This window comes from Rutilus rutilus, assembly GCF_951802725.1.
Source record: "Rutilus rutilus genome assembly, chromosome: 23".
In the NCBI taxonomy this organism is placed as follows: domain Eukaryota; kingdom Metazoa; phylum Chordata; class Actinopteri; order Cypriniformes; family Leuciscidae; genus Rutilus; species Rutilus rutilus.
The window spans coordinates 20,786,465-20,803,382 of NC_140233.1; the positions used below are offsets into that span (position 1 = coordinate 20,786,465).

Genomic DNA, 16,918 nt, shown 5'->3' on the forward strand with positions numbered 1-16,918 from the left:
TGCCACGTAGAATTAAGGCAGTTCTGAAGGCGAAAGGGGGTCAAACACAGTATTAGTATGGTGTTCCTAATAATCCTTTAGGTGAGTGTATATTTCAGGGCATTTGCGAGTGAAATCAATGTTTTTTGGGGGGATCCAGCATTTTTCCATAATTATGTCCCCTTCTATTAATGCTCAGTTCATTCTAATGTTAGCATATTAGCTGTGTATCAAAACCTCAAGCTATTAATATATGTCAGTCTAGTCAGGCTGCTCACTAGGTTTTGAGACGGTTGTTGTTTTGGCCAGTTTTTATATGGTAAGCGGAGCAAGGACAGAAAATGATGAGAGAACCAGATTGGGAAATGACACCAGCTGGATATGTGTGGCTTGTATGTGCGCTACATGTTAGCATTTACACTTTTATGTTAGCATTTACACTTACCGCTAAGCCATGGCTCCAACAGAGAGAGCTGAAGTTTTAATGGTTCTCTTATCTACTGTAATGGGCGGACTCATTTGGTTTGTCTGTTAAATACACAAACTCTGTAGGGAATAGCTATTAAAAAGCATTTTCCTTTAAAGTCGACAGTTGGTGCTGGTGATAAAATGTGCTAGCGTCCCCCTGGTCATCAGTAAAACAACACGCGCTGTCACAGTGTGTGAATGTGGGTGTGTAAGAGTGTGTAGGTGTCTGTCCTTTTCTTGGCAATTGAGCTGGAATGGCAAGCCAAGAATAGACATCTCTTATTACTGTTGGCAGCACTCAGTATGTCATACATTACAAAGCCAAGGTGTATTATTACCGGACATGAGACATCTGTTATTTCATTTAATTCACTGAAATGAAAAAGAAATTTGGATACTTCAAAAAACGCCACATGGTTTATATATTTAAAAAAATGGGTTATTTCCTAACTACAAGCCTTCTTTATGGCCAGTTTTTCCAATAAAGCTTGACAACCAATTACAATCCATTCTTGTCACAGCTCAAATAGAAAATGGTTATGTTTGGAATGGAATACTAGCATTATGCATACTGTGCAGAATACACTCTGTATATGTTTACTATTTAAAAATGTATGTGAAACAGTATGCATTATGCAATAGGAAGCATTTTAAACTGTATATTCATTTTAAGCTCTGTATATTTATGATGTTGGTCCACCAATTGACATTGAAACATTGAAATGCTGCTGGGTTGGTTTTCATGTCAGAACAAAATTTTGTATTCAGTTTTGTGTAAAAATGACAACTTTTGGCAAGACTGTATTTAAAAAAAGAGTTGATTTTGCTGATCAATAGAAGGTTAAGCAATAAGCACAGTGTATTTCACAGTATTACATGCAGTGCACTTTGTTATAATACAGTTATAGTGCAAACAAATTAGTGTGCTATTTCAAACATAACCTTGAATCGTTTTCAGATATAATTATGCAACTCTCCATATAAATACTCCTATAAAACATGGTATTTTTCTGCTTTCTATATGTTCTCAAGGACAACATGACATTACAAAGCCCAAATGCTCAATAGACAAATCCATTAAGAGTCTTTCTTCCTGTACTCATCCCTACAAAAACGTTCATTGGGTCAGCTGCACTGCATTGCGATTCCCCCATACATGATTACACAGCACTTCTTCATCCTCCTATTACATGGCATCAACAGCAGTGCTACATGTCTAATGTGAAGCCCGGGGGTGCTGAGAGAGATGTACGGCAGAGGTCACTGTGATCTGCTCGGCAATGATTGTGTGCGTAAATGTCTTTTTATGATGCTTTAGGGGAGTCTCTTAAAGTGGTATTTATGTATTTGTGTTTTTTTAGCCCCACAGATGCAGCTGCAGAGGAGGATATCAGGTGTGTAAACAAGCGCGCGCGCACACACACACACACACACACACACACACTCGGTTTCACTGTGTTGGTGGGGACTATTCTATTCCCTAACCATAAATCTACCCATTATAAAAAACGGTCTGTTTTTTACATAAAAAAGTAGTATGTTAATTAAAGGAGAAGTTCACTTTTAAAATGAAAATTCTGTCATCATATACTCACCCTCATGTTGTTTCAAAGCTGTATGAATTTCTTTCTTCTGCTGAACAGAAAGGAAGATATTTAGAAGAATGTCAGTAACCAGACAGTTTTTGGGTCCCATTGACTTCCATAGTAGGAAAAAAATATACTATGAAAGTCAATGGGACCCAAAACCTGTCTGGTTACTGATGTTCTTCTAAATATCTTCCTTTCTGTTCAGCAGAAGAAAGAAATTCATACAGCTTTGAAACAACATGAGGGTGAGTATATGATGACAGAATTTTCATTTTAAAAGTGAACTTCTCCTTTAATACATTTACCTTATGTAGGTGATTTCAGGTTTTATTATCTTTGTGGAGACATTTGGTCCCCACAATTTAATATAAACCTGTGTATACACACACACACACTACATGCCACTTGAGACTATATACTTCGTATATCATTTTTATGCGAACATATAAAACGAAGCAATCAGAAAGGTTCATGTTTTACCTTAGGACATAGATACTGACATCTAACTGTTTGTTAGAGCACACAGTACATTTTAAAGGAACTGTTCACAAATGATCATTTTAACTCATGTCGTTCCAAACTTATATACTGACACACTGTATATAATGTATATCATGGCCACTAATTAACAGTTCTACTTCCTAATACGTCAGCCCGTTTCACTAATTCTATCCCTCATTTTAAAGGTAGGGTAGGCAATTTCTGAGAGGCTAGCAATAGCAAGCTAGCATTGAAAGCATGAGATCCCACCCTCCCTTCAGAGTGTCTACAAAGCCACACCTGCTTCAAAACACAAACGCGGACAATTAACGCATGTTAACGTTATCAAAGCATGTAACATTACAATAATTATGAACATAAACAACTTACAGAGCTCTTACTTGTACGACCTGACTTCTGCAGATTAATTTCGACGTTGATAGTGTTGAGATCGAAACGCAAAATTCGGAGTTAATAAGTTCTCTCGTTTTACAATTTGTGGCAACATTGTAATTGTAATAATTCGTTCCCATGTTTTAGTTTAATCAAAACAAGGGAACAAACTAGTACAACGTGACCACGATTTACTAAATTGAACGGATTAATAAGTCGTGGAAAAGAATTCTTAAGTGGCCATAATTCAACTAAAACGAGATAATTAATTAATTTGTGGCAGTGTCCGCATGTCATGTGCAGGGCTCTACATATATTATGTTATTATTTTTGGAACAAATTTTGCACTAACAAGCCAAATTTTACAGTATTTTATTGTTATTAACAAAAACAAAAACTGAAATAAAAATAAATTAAATTAAAGCTAGAAATGTATATAAAAATCACAAAAGTACATGACAAAATTACTAAAACTTAAAATAAATCTAAAATTTAAAAGTATATATATAAGTAAAAGTTAATTCAAACTATTAATAAATACTGACACTAAATATAAAATACTTTAATAGTATATAAATAACACTAAAATAACCTAATAATCACCACACCAAACAACAGTTCATAGTGACCAGCAATAAGGGGGGTAAAAACATAAATCCCTTAAAAGTTACTACTTTTGTGCCATATTTAAGCTTTGTGTAAGTAGAAGATGAAATTTAAGATGTTATTTACTAAAAAAAAGATGGTGCCTATGGTGCAGGTTGAGCTTGACTTGAGATCTAGAGTTCATGCCATGGGTTTATAAACAACAGCATTCGGGTTTGGAACAACATGAGGTAAATTATGACAGAATTATAATTTTTTTGGTGACCTTTAAATTATAATTCTTAGTGTAGATTTAAAAAAAAAAAAGCTTGAACAAGCCTTTCTTTTATATTTAAGAGCAACATTGGTGTTGTGAAGGAGATCACTGATGTTATGGCAACCCCTCTGACAGGAAAAGAGGTGCTGTGGCATACGCTTCCCAGAAGCCCTGGCTCCTAAACACCACACTAGCGGAGAACATCACTTTTGAGATGCCTCTAATAAAGCAAAGGTAAATGAACTTCATGTACTTTCTACCCACACAATAATATTACAAAAACGCCACCATATGCCGACTGGGTACAACATTTGTGCCAAATGTGCCTTCCGTACGCATTAACCCGTGTTTAGCACCCTGTCGCCATGGTGATGTACAAAAGTCAAGTGTTTACCATCCTTTTTTTGTCTCGTTTATATTCCCCAGTGTCCATTTGTCAATAGAAATGCGTCCTCTTTCTCCATCTGACATGCAATCATTCTCGCCTCTTTAAATTTTAGTATAAATATTAACAGTCATGAGACAGACGTAGCCCTGATTAAGTGTTTCTCTGTAAGTCGACGCTTCTCATGATCTCTGTCGTATATTCACTTCCCTGGAGCCTCAACAGCTGGCTGAGGTGTCTGTACTCAAAGTATACGAGGACACTATCTATGTTTACAGTCCGCTTATATTGTTGAGGTGCGGTCCCATTAGCAAAATTTCAATGAAATTGTTTGGTGAAAAAGTAAACTGTTGATAATGTGGTGTATGAAGCACCGTTCACACATAAGCAGCATTCTGTTGGTCAATGCACAAATTTGCATGACAAATTAAACACAATGTGAAAACTGCATGGGGAAAAGGATTCCCGATTATGCAGCTTCCCATTAAAAATACAGTATTTTTATAGTATTACAGTGTCTTTAATACTTTGATATGTAAATTATCTCTGTTATGATAGGCTAATCTCTGCGTATCAGAGTATTTTACACTATTATCATTTTATTGTAAGTTTTGTTCTAAGTAACTGCGATCACGGCTAAAGGATATTTTGCCAGTCTATTGGGTAGCTCCGCCCACAAAGAAATCGAATTAGTCGACAGTGCCATATAATACTGCTGTAAATTAGGGTAATTTTACACGACAACGATATGCTTAAAACTGAGACGTTTTTCCTTTGAGTTTTCCTCGTACAGATTGTCAAAACGATCCCCATTTAAACGGATCAGCAAAAACTACTAAAAACGCTGTATTCTGCTGCCAGGCCATTAGATGGCGATGAAACACTATAGATTGAACACGTAATATGCATGTGCATGATGTCATCGTCTTCAGAGATTCACGTTTTTATTGTTTACACGGAGACCATTTTCAAAACTTGCACTTGAAACCCGTTTTCAAAAGTTTGTGTTTTCAGGCCCCCAAAACGCCGTTGTCGTGTAAACGAACGGCCAAAACGTATAAAAAGTTGTACTTTTTTTTTTTTTTTTTTTTTTGTGGTGTAAACAGCCCCTCAAACGTCACAAATTAACTGATTGGTTTTCATTGTGTTGTGTACAGTTTCACATTATTGTGGACAGGCATTCTTGAAGTCTTGTAGAAATAGCGACTTTTCTTTCGTATTGTGACGTACAGATGAGAGAAACTGATTATCGCAAAAGGAAAATGTAGGGTGGAGACTTTTTTCAATCCATCGGTTACTGATTGGATTTTGAGACGAGTGTTGCATTGAAATGGTAGCAGATCTTAATGTGACCTTGCAGTCTATTGTAAGAAAGGGGCGGGTTAAAGAAGGCTAAATGATCAGAGAAATCTGGCATACGTCACCAGAGAAAATTCTGATGTTTGACCGGAAGATCCAGTTATGACATTTTAATAAAAAAATAGTCGAATCTTTTACACAGAATCTATAACATGCATTTAGAAAGGTGTTATTTTGATTTCATGCTGACTTTTATATGTAAAGGATCTGGGCTAATCTCTATGTACTATCAAATGTTACACTATTATCATCTTATTCTAAGTTTTCTCTTAGCTAACTGCGATCACAATGAGAGATCCAGATATTTTGCTGCTCACTTGTTTTCTGTTGGGTAGCCCCACCCACAAAGAATTCTCATTGGTCAACTGTCCCATTTTGTATTTCTATATACTAAACATTACAAATGTTCTGACTGCCTGTGATTGTGTCATGTAAATTTTCACATTGTGGGCAGGAAATTTATTAAAAACTTGCGCATTGTACGGACACCGAGATTTCAATAAATGACCCGAGGGAAATTTTTGGTCTAGTCCCAAATGGCATTCTTAGGTGGCTTTTTTTATTTATTTAGCATGTGTCTGTAATTTTAATATCGGTTCAAATGCTTTAAGCACTATTATATCAATGACAGAGTCCATGCAGAGAATCAGTCATTTATTATTAACCACGAATTTTATTTCAACATCAATATTTAAAAAAGTAATAAAGATAGATTACCACGTAGTGTTAAGTGTCTAGCCAGCTGTGCTTCTGTCTCATCTTTTGTTGTGTCCAGGTACAAGGCAGTAATTGAAGCATGTTCTCTCCAGCCGGACATTGACATCCTGCCTCAGGGGGACCAGACAGAGATCGGCGAGCGGGTCAGTGTGCCGCCTATGTGACTCTTGTGACGCATTTCATTACCAGCCATCTGGAATGGTTTTAGAATTGCATATGGTTGAGTTTCAGTTATGATGTGTCATATTGAATTCCACTAATAAGCGTACATATTTAGTTTGAGACATTCTCGTGATTTAGTAGCTAGGTAGCCGTTAAAAGACCGCTGCCTCGTTGTTTACTCTCGCTCATTCAGGTTTTTAGCTCAGGTCACATTTAAGGCAGCTTGATGTCGTAAATGGCTTTCAGGTTGTAACTAAAAGCCTCATTTAAAGAGTGTCGGCCAAGTCAACATGATCAATCCACATGCCATTTGTTTGTGTAACGGTTACCTTAACAACTTCTACTACCTTCCTCCTACTTTTTGAAGATTTTAATCAGTACAGCCTTGCTGTTAACTTTCCTCTTCCTATTCGTTCTTCTTTCCAGGGCATTATTCTTTCTGGAGGCCAGAGGCAGCGAATCAGTGTGGCTCGAGCTCTTTATCAAACCACCAATGTGGTGTTTTTAGTAAGTTCAGAACCATCCACACACAAAAAGTAACAAAATGAGACTTCAATTCATTTTTTTTCCCCCATTTTTTTAAATCATAGGATGATCCTTTCTCAGCACTGGATATTCACCTGAGTGATCATCTGATGCAGGAGGGTATTCTTAAACTACTGAGAGAGGAGAAGAGAACGGTGGTGCTCGTGACACACAAACTGCAGTATCTCCCTCACGCAGATTGGGTACTTCATATGCAAACACAGTTATACAAACTTCTTCCCCTATTAAACAGTCGGTCATACTTTTGACGGGTAGATCCCGTTTAAAAATGCTCTTAGGCAGAACAGCAGACCTGGACCTCTGACTCGTCTCTGTTTTTTTTGGAAAAAGAAGAGTGAAAAAGCAAAGACATTATTGAACGGGTGAGCTCTGAGATGTCGAAGCCTAATTTAAAAGTCAAATCTCACAAAGCTTGAGTTATACTTATGAATTATTCACCTTCATTCATCATCTGTCGTCTAGCCGCTGAACCTATAGAAATTATTTCAGAGGAACCTCGTAACGTATTTTATTTATAGTCCGATGCAAGAGTCTGTTGTAAAGGATTGATTAATTAATTTAGTTTCTGTCACGTTTTCAACTGCAAATCCTGCTGAAACAATTCATTTTACATCGAATTGAGCAAAATAGACCATCTGGTCTGCGGAAAAAAAAATCTAATTAAATCCCCATTTGGCCACTGTTTGTAGGATCAAACTGCAGACCAGACCAAACCAAAGCCATTCAATCAAAATAAGGTCACTCCAGGTTTAGAATAAGCAAATAATTATCTTATTTTACCTATCCTGATATTGTTTTTCACAGACAAGAAATGTTCCACATTCAGACACTGGTTTGAGGGGGAGGGGGGAGGGGGGACAATACCTTATAAGATTCAACACAAGCACAAATGCACGACTCAGTCTCTGAAATACTTCTTCCAATGCATCTTTTTATTACTTTTGCAATTATTTATTTAACTGAAAACATATATTTTTAAAGGGGTCATATAATGCCATTTTTGTACAAGCTAATATGATTCTTTAGGGTCTAAATTAAAAGTTTGTAATATACTTTAATAAAAAATTCTCATTAGTATTGTAAGAAAACACTCATTTTACCTGGTCAAAAACAGCTCTGTTTTCAGCACGCCGTTTAAGTGCATGTGTCTTTAAATGATAATGAGCTTTGCTCACCCCGCCCCTCTGTTCTGTGCGTACACCGTAACACAATAACACAATAACCATAACGCGTTGTTCATTATAAACGTGGGATTATGAATTATATTGAGAATGTCGTACATAGAAAACATGCCGTAATGTACCCTGAGTGTAAACAGCCGCATTCATCGTGAAGCGTGCAGCAAGCGATTTGCAAAGATTAATATAAATATTAATATAAAGGTTAATAAAACGTTACACTCACTTCAGTTCTTCTGGAGTTGCAGCAGGAACACGAATAGTTGGTACCGATCCTTTTTTCAGGAGCAGCTTCTTAGCAAAACCAGCTTTATACTGACCCTCGTTTATAAAGCAGTCTGGTGTGTGAAATGATTCGCGCAAACATGAAAGCATTGGCGTTGATCGTGGGGAATATTCCCTTCGAAAACAAACTCAGCCACTGCGTCTTCAGCGGTTCGGATTTAGGAACATCAAAATGACTGCTGTGATCCTTATTGCACCCAAGAACAGAACACCACAATCGCTTAGACGCATTCTGCTCATAGACAGTGCTCCAGCGTATCAACAATGACCGCGCCGGTCCGTGCGGACTATGATTGACAGCTCACTCAAGAGCAAGGGCGGGTCTGTGTTGAAACGCTGCTGTCAATCAACAATCGTGGGAGGGGCGTCAATTTTGTGACGTCACAAAATCGAACGGCTTGATTTGAGACAGGGGAAAACATATAAGAAGATAAAAAAAAAACACTGGATGGATTTTTATCATTTTATGATGGTTGTGTACAGGCACTGCCAACACACATTTCAGTACAATCAACTTGTAAAAGTGCATGTACCATTATATGACCCCTTTAAAGGAAAATTGCAGGTTCGGTACAAGTTTAGCTAAATGGACATTTGTGGCATAATGTTGATTACCACAAAAAAAAATTTTTTTGGAGGATTTAAAATAAAATGATGTGATCATACTTTTGAAACAGTGGGTATTTTAATGATTACAAATGGGCCCTATTCATTTTCATTGTTTTGGTTTTGTATCCAGCAAAACATCCTTAATACAAGATAAATTTACTTTAGAAGGTACGTTTTGGATATTGAGACTTAAGAGAATACATACCTAACCAGAGAAAGAGAAAGCTTCATGAAACTCATGACATTTTTACAGTTCTCAAGACAATTTGATGTCATCCTAAACCTTGTTTTTATTAGAAATGAATGAGGCCCCTTGTCTCTGACCCTGGCTCTGGGTGATGAATTGCTTTGTTAAAGTGTTCCTCCTCCTGGCACTCAATAAACCACCAGCGGTCAAGAGTTTTTAAAACCCGCTGTTATTTAGACATTGCTGACAGATAGAAAGGGACAGGCTTGCCTTTAAATATTGGCTTTACTTCTCATGGGACATAAAAAACGTAAACCTTCTTTTTTATGTTGGTGTCAGGGGCTTGTCACGAGAATGAAGTAATAATTGAATGTTTGTTGTTTATTTGTAGATAATTGCAATGAAAGACGGCAGCATACAAGCAAAAGGAACGTTGAAGGACATCCAAAACTCTCAGCCTGAGCTCTTTGAGCAGTGGAAGAGTCTGATGCACAGACAAGACAAAGAATTTGAGAAGGTAGTCTGCAAAAAAATAATGAGATACTAGAGGAAGCGATTTAAAGGGCAAGTTCATTTGTTTAGCTTTGTGAAGCCAAATACTCACTTGACGTTTTTGTTGACATTTGTTTGAATTGTTTGAAAGATTGGAAAACCAATCTGTAGGTTTATACAAAAAAAACGGCTTGGCAATCAAGAAGACAGGACACAGTGGATACACTAAGTGGGACTTTGACTTAGACAAAAAAGTGACTGTTATAAACTCAAGTCTCTGAACAAGTGTTTATATGCCATCTAGTGGCCAACACAGCTGTCAAATAACTGTCTAAAATGTCTTTATGTGTCCAAAAATACATTTAATCTACACAACTGTGTGTTAAAGATCAAACAACACTGAAGTACCTAAAGGAACTGTGTTGGGCCCCATTCGGTTCTTCTTCCACATGATATATCTTATAGTATTTGGTCCAAACTATCAGGAGATATTCTCAGATGACCCCTTCCATATACACTTAGATCTGTCAACATTTGCAGGAGGATACTCTTGCAGAACAGGTCACTGAGCTCCATGTCACTATTATCCAGTGTCCTTTTTTAAGAGACCCAAATACTCATTAATTGGAAAAGAATAAAATTAACTTTTGATTTAGGCTGCTAGCTAACTAGCCAAGTAGGTAACTAGCCAAATATGCTAAACAGAATACCCTGTTCTCCATATTTGTTTAGGCATTATGTTTCTGTTGTGTTCCAGGAGACAGTAGATGAGAATATGACGGTGCTGGAAAGAAAAAACTTGAGGCGAGCCATGTACTCCAGAGAGGCTATAAAAACTGAAGAGGAAGTAGAAGGTAAGATTAGATAAACTTGTAGCAAAACACTAATACACTAATATATGTTTTAGCAGTGTTTACATCACATTCTCATCTGGTACAATTTTTTTTTTTTTTTCTTGCAACCTATCTGCAATAAAGGGCAATGGGTTTGGCATTGTTAACCATGTAAGCCCCTGGTAGGAATCCTCATAAATCTTCATTAAAGACACAGGGGTAGTACCCACTTGTTCCTCTTTGTAGTTTTTTGCTGACTGCAGCATAAAAAATAAAAAAAAAGTTCATTTATCTGATTGTAGCACTCTCTGCTGTTGTAGATTTGTGTGATTGTTTTCTCAAGTCCACATGGAAAGGATCTCCTGGGGTGGCATCTTGAACTTACTCAGGCTCCTGAGACAGTATAGTCATTGCTGTGCATTCCTGACCAAGCTGTTGATGTGAATGGTCTATCTATGCCAAGATGTTTGGATGCCCACCCTCACCATCTGTCAGGAAGTCCAGGATCCACTGACAGATGGCTGAGGTCCCTGGGGCCTCATTTATAACCGTTGCGTACGCACAAAACAGGCCCTGAAAGAGGCGTACGCCACTTCCGACGCATAAGTTGTGATTTATTCAAACAAACTTGACGGGAAAATTTGCACACCTGCACGCAAACTCTGACCGTACGAATATTTTGGAGACGGAGCAGTTTGGTGACACCGATGGTGAGCTGGAGCTAAATGTCTTTTTGGTCACTTTTAGACAGAACATTTAAAAAAAATTATACATGAATAATACAAATATAATTTCACTCACCAAGCCTATCACATGAAGCAACATCGATCCATTCTTAAATGTCCGCGCCAGCGAGCGTGTGGGGCCATTTAGTGAAACTGACGCATATTTATCTAACGGCAGATGAAGGAAAACCGTAAATCTTCATTATGAGTCCTAATCATAAATACAATGCATGTTCACAATAACAGTTTAAATAAATAAAAGAGTGATTTAATTACAGCTTCATTACAACGCTTAGTTCCAAGACCAGGGGTCTCATTTATAAAACTGTGCGTGCGCCCGAAAGCCAAAATAATTCAGACTTATAAAACCGTACGTATGCCAGAACCTTCAAATAATCCTAATTAGCTGTTTCAGGTATTTTTGATTAGGGTTGGAGCTTAACTCTGCAGGATGGTAGCCATCCTGGAGCAGGGTTGGTTACCCAGTTTCAGAGAATAGGGCCACAGCTGTTTAGGTATGATGTTTTTGTTGTTCTCAGCACCAGGATAATTTGTTGACATTTTTAAATGTGATCGTATTGTGTTTGGTAACTTGGGTATATCCTTTGCCCTTGTTGCTTCTAGATGTTCGCCTTCTCGAAGCAACCCCTCCTTACTATGTTTAGAAATCCCAAGAACATGGGCGAATGAGTAATAAAGAGCAGGACATATTTTATATTAAAAATAATGTGTATCAGTATATTGAATCTGTGCATTAGCTCTCAAAGGGACAGCAGCCTAATAAACCTGCTGCTGTCTGTGTCATTAATGTTAATCTAACAACAAAAGACACAGAGAAAATCATTCACTGCTCTTGACTGAATGACTTTTGTAGTTTTAATAAATAATAGTGTGTTTTTAATTCATACAATGCAGACTATGTAGTGTTTTATTTTACATTTCATTACTTTACTCAATTTCTTCAGTATTTCTTTTGTTTGGTAGACATACTTGAAAAACATCTCAGGTTAATAATAATAATAATAAACACTCTGCACTCAATTTCTCTGCACTCAAAGCGCTTTACATAAGAGGGGGATCTCCTCATCCACCACCAATGTGCAGCATCCACCTGGATGATGTGACGGCAGCCATATTGCGCTAGAACGCCCACCACACACCAGCTTATTGGTGGAGAGGAGACAGAGTTATGAAGCCAATGAGTATATAGGGATGATTAGGAGGCCATGATGGACAGAGGCCACTGGGCAAATTTGGCCAGGATGCCGGGGTTACACCCCCACTCTTTCAAAGGGATTTTTTGGGACCACAGAGAGTCAGGACCTCAGTTTAACGTCTCATCCGAAGGATGGTGCTCTTTGACAGTACAGTGTCCCCATCACTATACTGGGGCGTTAGGACCCACAGGGTGAACACCCCCTACTGGCCTCACTAACACCTCTTCCAGCAGCAACCTAGTTTGCCCAGGAGGTCTCCCATCCAGGTACTAGATGCAATTCTTCATACGATGTAACAAGTACATCGGGTGTTATGGGAAGTGTTTCCAGTTCCAGTTGACCTAATTTATGCAGCCTAACAATCCTTTGTGCATGCTAGGTTAAAGAGATGTGTTTTTGGTCTAGATTTAAAGGTGCAATGTGTGATATTTCTGAGGATCTATTGACAGAAATGCAATATAAGATCCATAACTATGTTTTCAGTGGCGTATAAAGATCTTACTTAATGAACCGTTATGTTTTTATTACCTTAGAATGAGTCATTTATATGTACATAACCGCGGCCACCCCCTTCTATGAAGGTCGACATATCGTGACGTCATGTTTCTACCGTAGCCGACAGCGAACAGACAGCGCTACAGAGCGCGTTTCATCACTAACTTGAATGAGAAGCAGCAGAAAAAGACGCGGCTTCCTACGTCGGCCACCGTAGCCTCTCATTCGAGTTTGAAATTTCAAGGAAAGGCCGCGAATTATTGACCGGTTGCAATTCGCAAATCTCACCACTAGATGCCGCTAAAAATCACACACTGCACCTTTAAACTGACAGAATGTGTTTGCTTCCTGAACAAGGCCAGGAAGACAATTCAGATTTGGGTGCTATATAGGAAAATTATCTACTGCCTTCATATGATTTTGATATTCTAGGTAACTGGCCAGAATTGTGAGATCACAATAGACATGAAGGACTATAATACATAAAGAGCTCGCTCAAGAACTGAGGAGCTAAACCATTTAGTACTTTGTAAGTAATTAGCAAGATTTTAAAATGTATGCAATGTTTAAAGGTGCTATAAGCGATCTCACGCGTTTTTTAGGCTAAAACATTTTTTTTCACATACCGCAAACATCTCCTCACTATCCGCTAGCTGCCTGTCCCCTGAACACACTGTAAAAAAACACGGTCTCTGCAGACAGCCCAGGCTCCACAAACTGCAGCAAAAACAAACTGAGCAACAAACAGAGCGACCCGCACCACGAAACATAACAAACTGTTCCAGCCAATAACCAACAAGAATGATGTGGGGGTGGGGTTTGGGGGTTAGTGCGCGGATGAGGAGGTAGGTAGGGTCTAGCTAGCCTCCGTTTTGTTTGATAATAATTCAAACATCAACAAAAGGGTTACGCCAACCGAGATCGCTTATAGCACCTTTAATAGGGAGCAAATGCGGTGTTGACAGAATGGGGCTAATATGGTCATACTTCCTGGTTCTGCTAAGAACTCTAGCTGCTGCGTTTTGTACCAGCTGGAGTTTGTTTATTATGTGTGCAGGGCAACCACCCAGTAGAGCATTACAATAATGACGAAGACTTGACAGAGCAGCCATCAAGTGTTAGATAGTATTCTGGGTTATTACATGCAGAGGATTTTGGTCTATTAAAACCTCTGTTTTTTTCAGAATTAAGGAGTATGAAATTACATGTCATCCAGTTGTCTGCATGACCCACTGAGACAGATTTGGCAGAAGTTTCCACGCTGCCTGATGGTTTACTAGGGAACCAGTCTCGAAAAACTGGTCTCTGGTGTATTTAGAGTAGTCAGCTCGGTGCCCTGAATAGGATAACTGGCAGGGAACAGCCAAACTGGCTTCTCTAAAACCCTCCTTGGAGGGGGCGAGTCTCAGAGTGCCGCAATGTCTCTGGTCAGACACTGAGACCTGAACTTGCTGGAAACTGCTGCGCCCCAAAGCATCAAGGGTGGCAGGGTTGGCAGAATGGTCCCCTGAGGGCACAGAGGAGAAGCGGGCACTGTATGATGAAGTGTAAATCACTTCCTCCAGAGGGGCCTGCCTTCAAAGGCCTGAAACCACTGGTGTCAGGACCACTTAGACGAAGTGAAGGCCACTTGAAGGCGTTGGCTGAAAGTGCCACCCCGACCCCCTGCACCCTGTATAAGGATCTTGTACGCATCTGGGGTTGCTCCCATCCAAAAGCCCCTGAGACCCGAGTTCGGCAAGGGAGGTACCTCTTGCTTCTTCGCCTCATGAAACCTCTCGATGACTGAGGTGACAGCGTCAACAAAGTGAAAGCGGGGCTTCCAGAAGAAATGCTTTTTCCTTCTCCTTAAAACCAGAAAGATTTAACCAGAAACGCCTCTCTGTGACCACCAGGGCTGCCATAGAATGACAGATGGCACTGGTTGTCTCCTTGGTGGCCCTGAGAGACAAATCCGTGGCCTGGCGCAGTTTTTTTAATAGCATCTGGGCCCACCCCCCTCGCCTTCATCAAGGTCTCTGAGCAGGTCGTCCTAGTATGCCTGCAAGATGGACATTGTATGCAGGCATGCAACGGCCTGACCTACTGTAGTATAAGCTTTACCCACCAAGGCCAAAGTTGTTCTATATTTCAACACCCCCTCGCCTTCATAATTGATTATTCTCTAGATGGCAGACAAGTGCCAGTAATGTGGCAGTTTGCCAAATGTCAATATGCTCCAGTACTGAAGCTATATTGGAAGGTTAGCCTTCTCACTACAATGACTGACAAAATAATAGACCCTGTGCTTTGTCTGAAAAAGTAAATGTCTTCATCACATGTTGTATTCTCTGTGCATGGTCATTTTACTATTATAGACCTCCTTGCTGGCTATCATAATACACTTGATTTGTTTGCTAAGCATTGTTGATTTTAATTGTAGCGTGGTAGAGTGAGCAAAAGTATTTAACATCTGCTGACGGACCAGACCATGGTGGAATGACTGAATAATTAATGTGGGAATGGTTCTGTCTCTTCAGCACTGAGATTGTGCTGAGTGCTAATGCGTGTAAATGCTCTTCTACTGACCTAAACATTATATATATATATATATACACGCACAGCATTACTGCTCTGCCACTCAAGGGTATTCTTGGCTTGGTGCAAGTGTTTGGCTGGGCTTTACAGTTGTTATTCTCATGTTTATTCCTTCTTTCAGTATCTCTCCCTTCTTTTGCTATCCACCTACACTTGTGTTTTTAAAATGCCAGTGTGACGCTTCTTTTAAAATTTAGAGCAAGTGGGGTGTGCTCTCCATATTTAAGTTTGCACGTGTTCAAAAGGTTGAATTGTGTTCTTGGGACAAGGATATTTTATATAGATGGGACAAGTTGACATGTTTTGTATGTTACACAATCCATCCATCCATCCATCCATCCATCCTCTCTGTTCATGTCTATGTTTCTATCTCTCTGTCTATCTGTTTATCTAACGGTTTTCTTTTCATATCTATAGAAGAGTCTGTGGAGAGCGATGATGAAGATAACCTGTCTCAAGTGATGAGGCAAAGAGCCACCATTCCCTGGAGATCCTGTGGGACGTACCTGAGCTCTGCAGGCCTCCTCCTGCTTCTCCTGCTCCTGCTATCCCAGCTCATCAAACACTCCCTTTTGGTGGCCATCGACTACTGGCTCGCTCACTGGACGTCCAAAGTCATCGCAGCCAAAATCGACGCAGCTGCACACAACTGCTCCCTAGTGCAGGTATAGTTAGACGGTTATACATACATGTGAACTTGATACACTTTCTGAAAAATGTCAGTGGCTAAAACTGTTGCATTGTGGGTGGTTGTCAGAGCTTGCTATGCTATTGCAGGTTGCAGAAGTGTTATGGATGGTTGTTAGTTTTTTCTCTCTATGATATGGTCAAATTTGTTAAAAATTTAAAAAACGCTTTACAATGCAGGTGCAATTATTATTTTTTTCTACTTTGAAAATGTACTCTGCATATGGATCCCCTCTTGAATGATTTAGCCTCCAATTTACATAATTTATGTTTTGCACCTGCTGAAGAGGCAGTTCATCGACCTCGGATAGCTTAGATGTTTGATTTCATTGGCTGCTTGGGTTGATTTTTAAAATGATCAATGATAAATATTGATGATTGAATATTGATATGTTTTATATTTACAGGAGGCACATCAATGTTGAATGGAACATAGGAAAAAAACAAGAGAAGGTGTTAAGAGCCAGATACAAACACTTCACTTTATTAATAGACCACCCTGCCTCTGAGGAAGAGCATGTTGTGGAGAGCTTAGCCTTAAGCTAGTATGTGCTGTGACAGCTCAGATAACACAGTGAGACTAGAATCCAGTTGTTCAGAGTTAGAGGCAAGGTAGTTTGTTTAGTAAACCTCACCTTGAGTCAGTCAGATTGTTAAAATTGTGCTACTTTGAAGAAGCCAGTGGGACCCCAG

At 39.1% G+C, this 16,918-nt stretch overlaps 1 protein-coding gene across 2 annotated transcripts in view; it reads left to right on the forward strand.

Moving 5' to 3' along the window:
* The window catches only part of abcc8 (ATP-binding cassette, sub-family C (CFTR/MRP), member 8), a 96,829-nt gene that overhangs the window by 57,264 nt on the left and 22,647 nt on the right, over positions 1-16,918 (forward strand). For both annotated transcript variants that reach the window (XM_084397748.1, XM_084397747.1), the window contains exons 19-26: positions 1,809-1,841; positions 3,907-4,005; positions 6,291-6,375; positions 6,821-6,901; positions 6,985-7,122; positions 9,591-9,716; positions 10,449-10,545; positions 15,956-16,203. In XM_084397748.1, the coding sequence (XP_084253874.1) occupies positions 1,809-1,841; positions 3,907-4,005; positions 6,291-6,375; positions 6,821-6,901; positions 6,985-7,122; positions 9,591-9,716; positions 10,449-10,545; positions 15,956-16,203 (907 nt within the window). The remainder of the gene's footprint in view (positions 1-1,808; positions 1,842-3,906; positions 4,006-6,290; positions 6,376-6,820; positions 6,902-6,984; positions 7,123-9,590; positions 9,717-10,448; positions 10,546-15,955; positions 16,204-16,918) is intronic.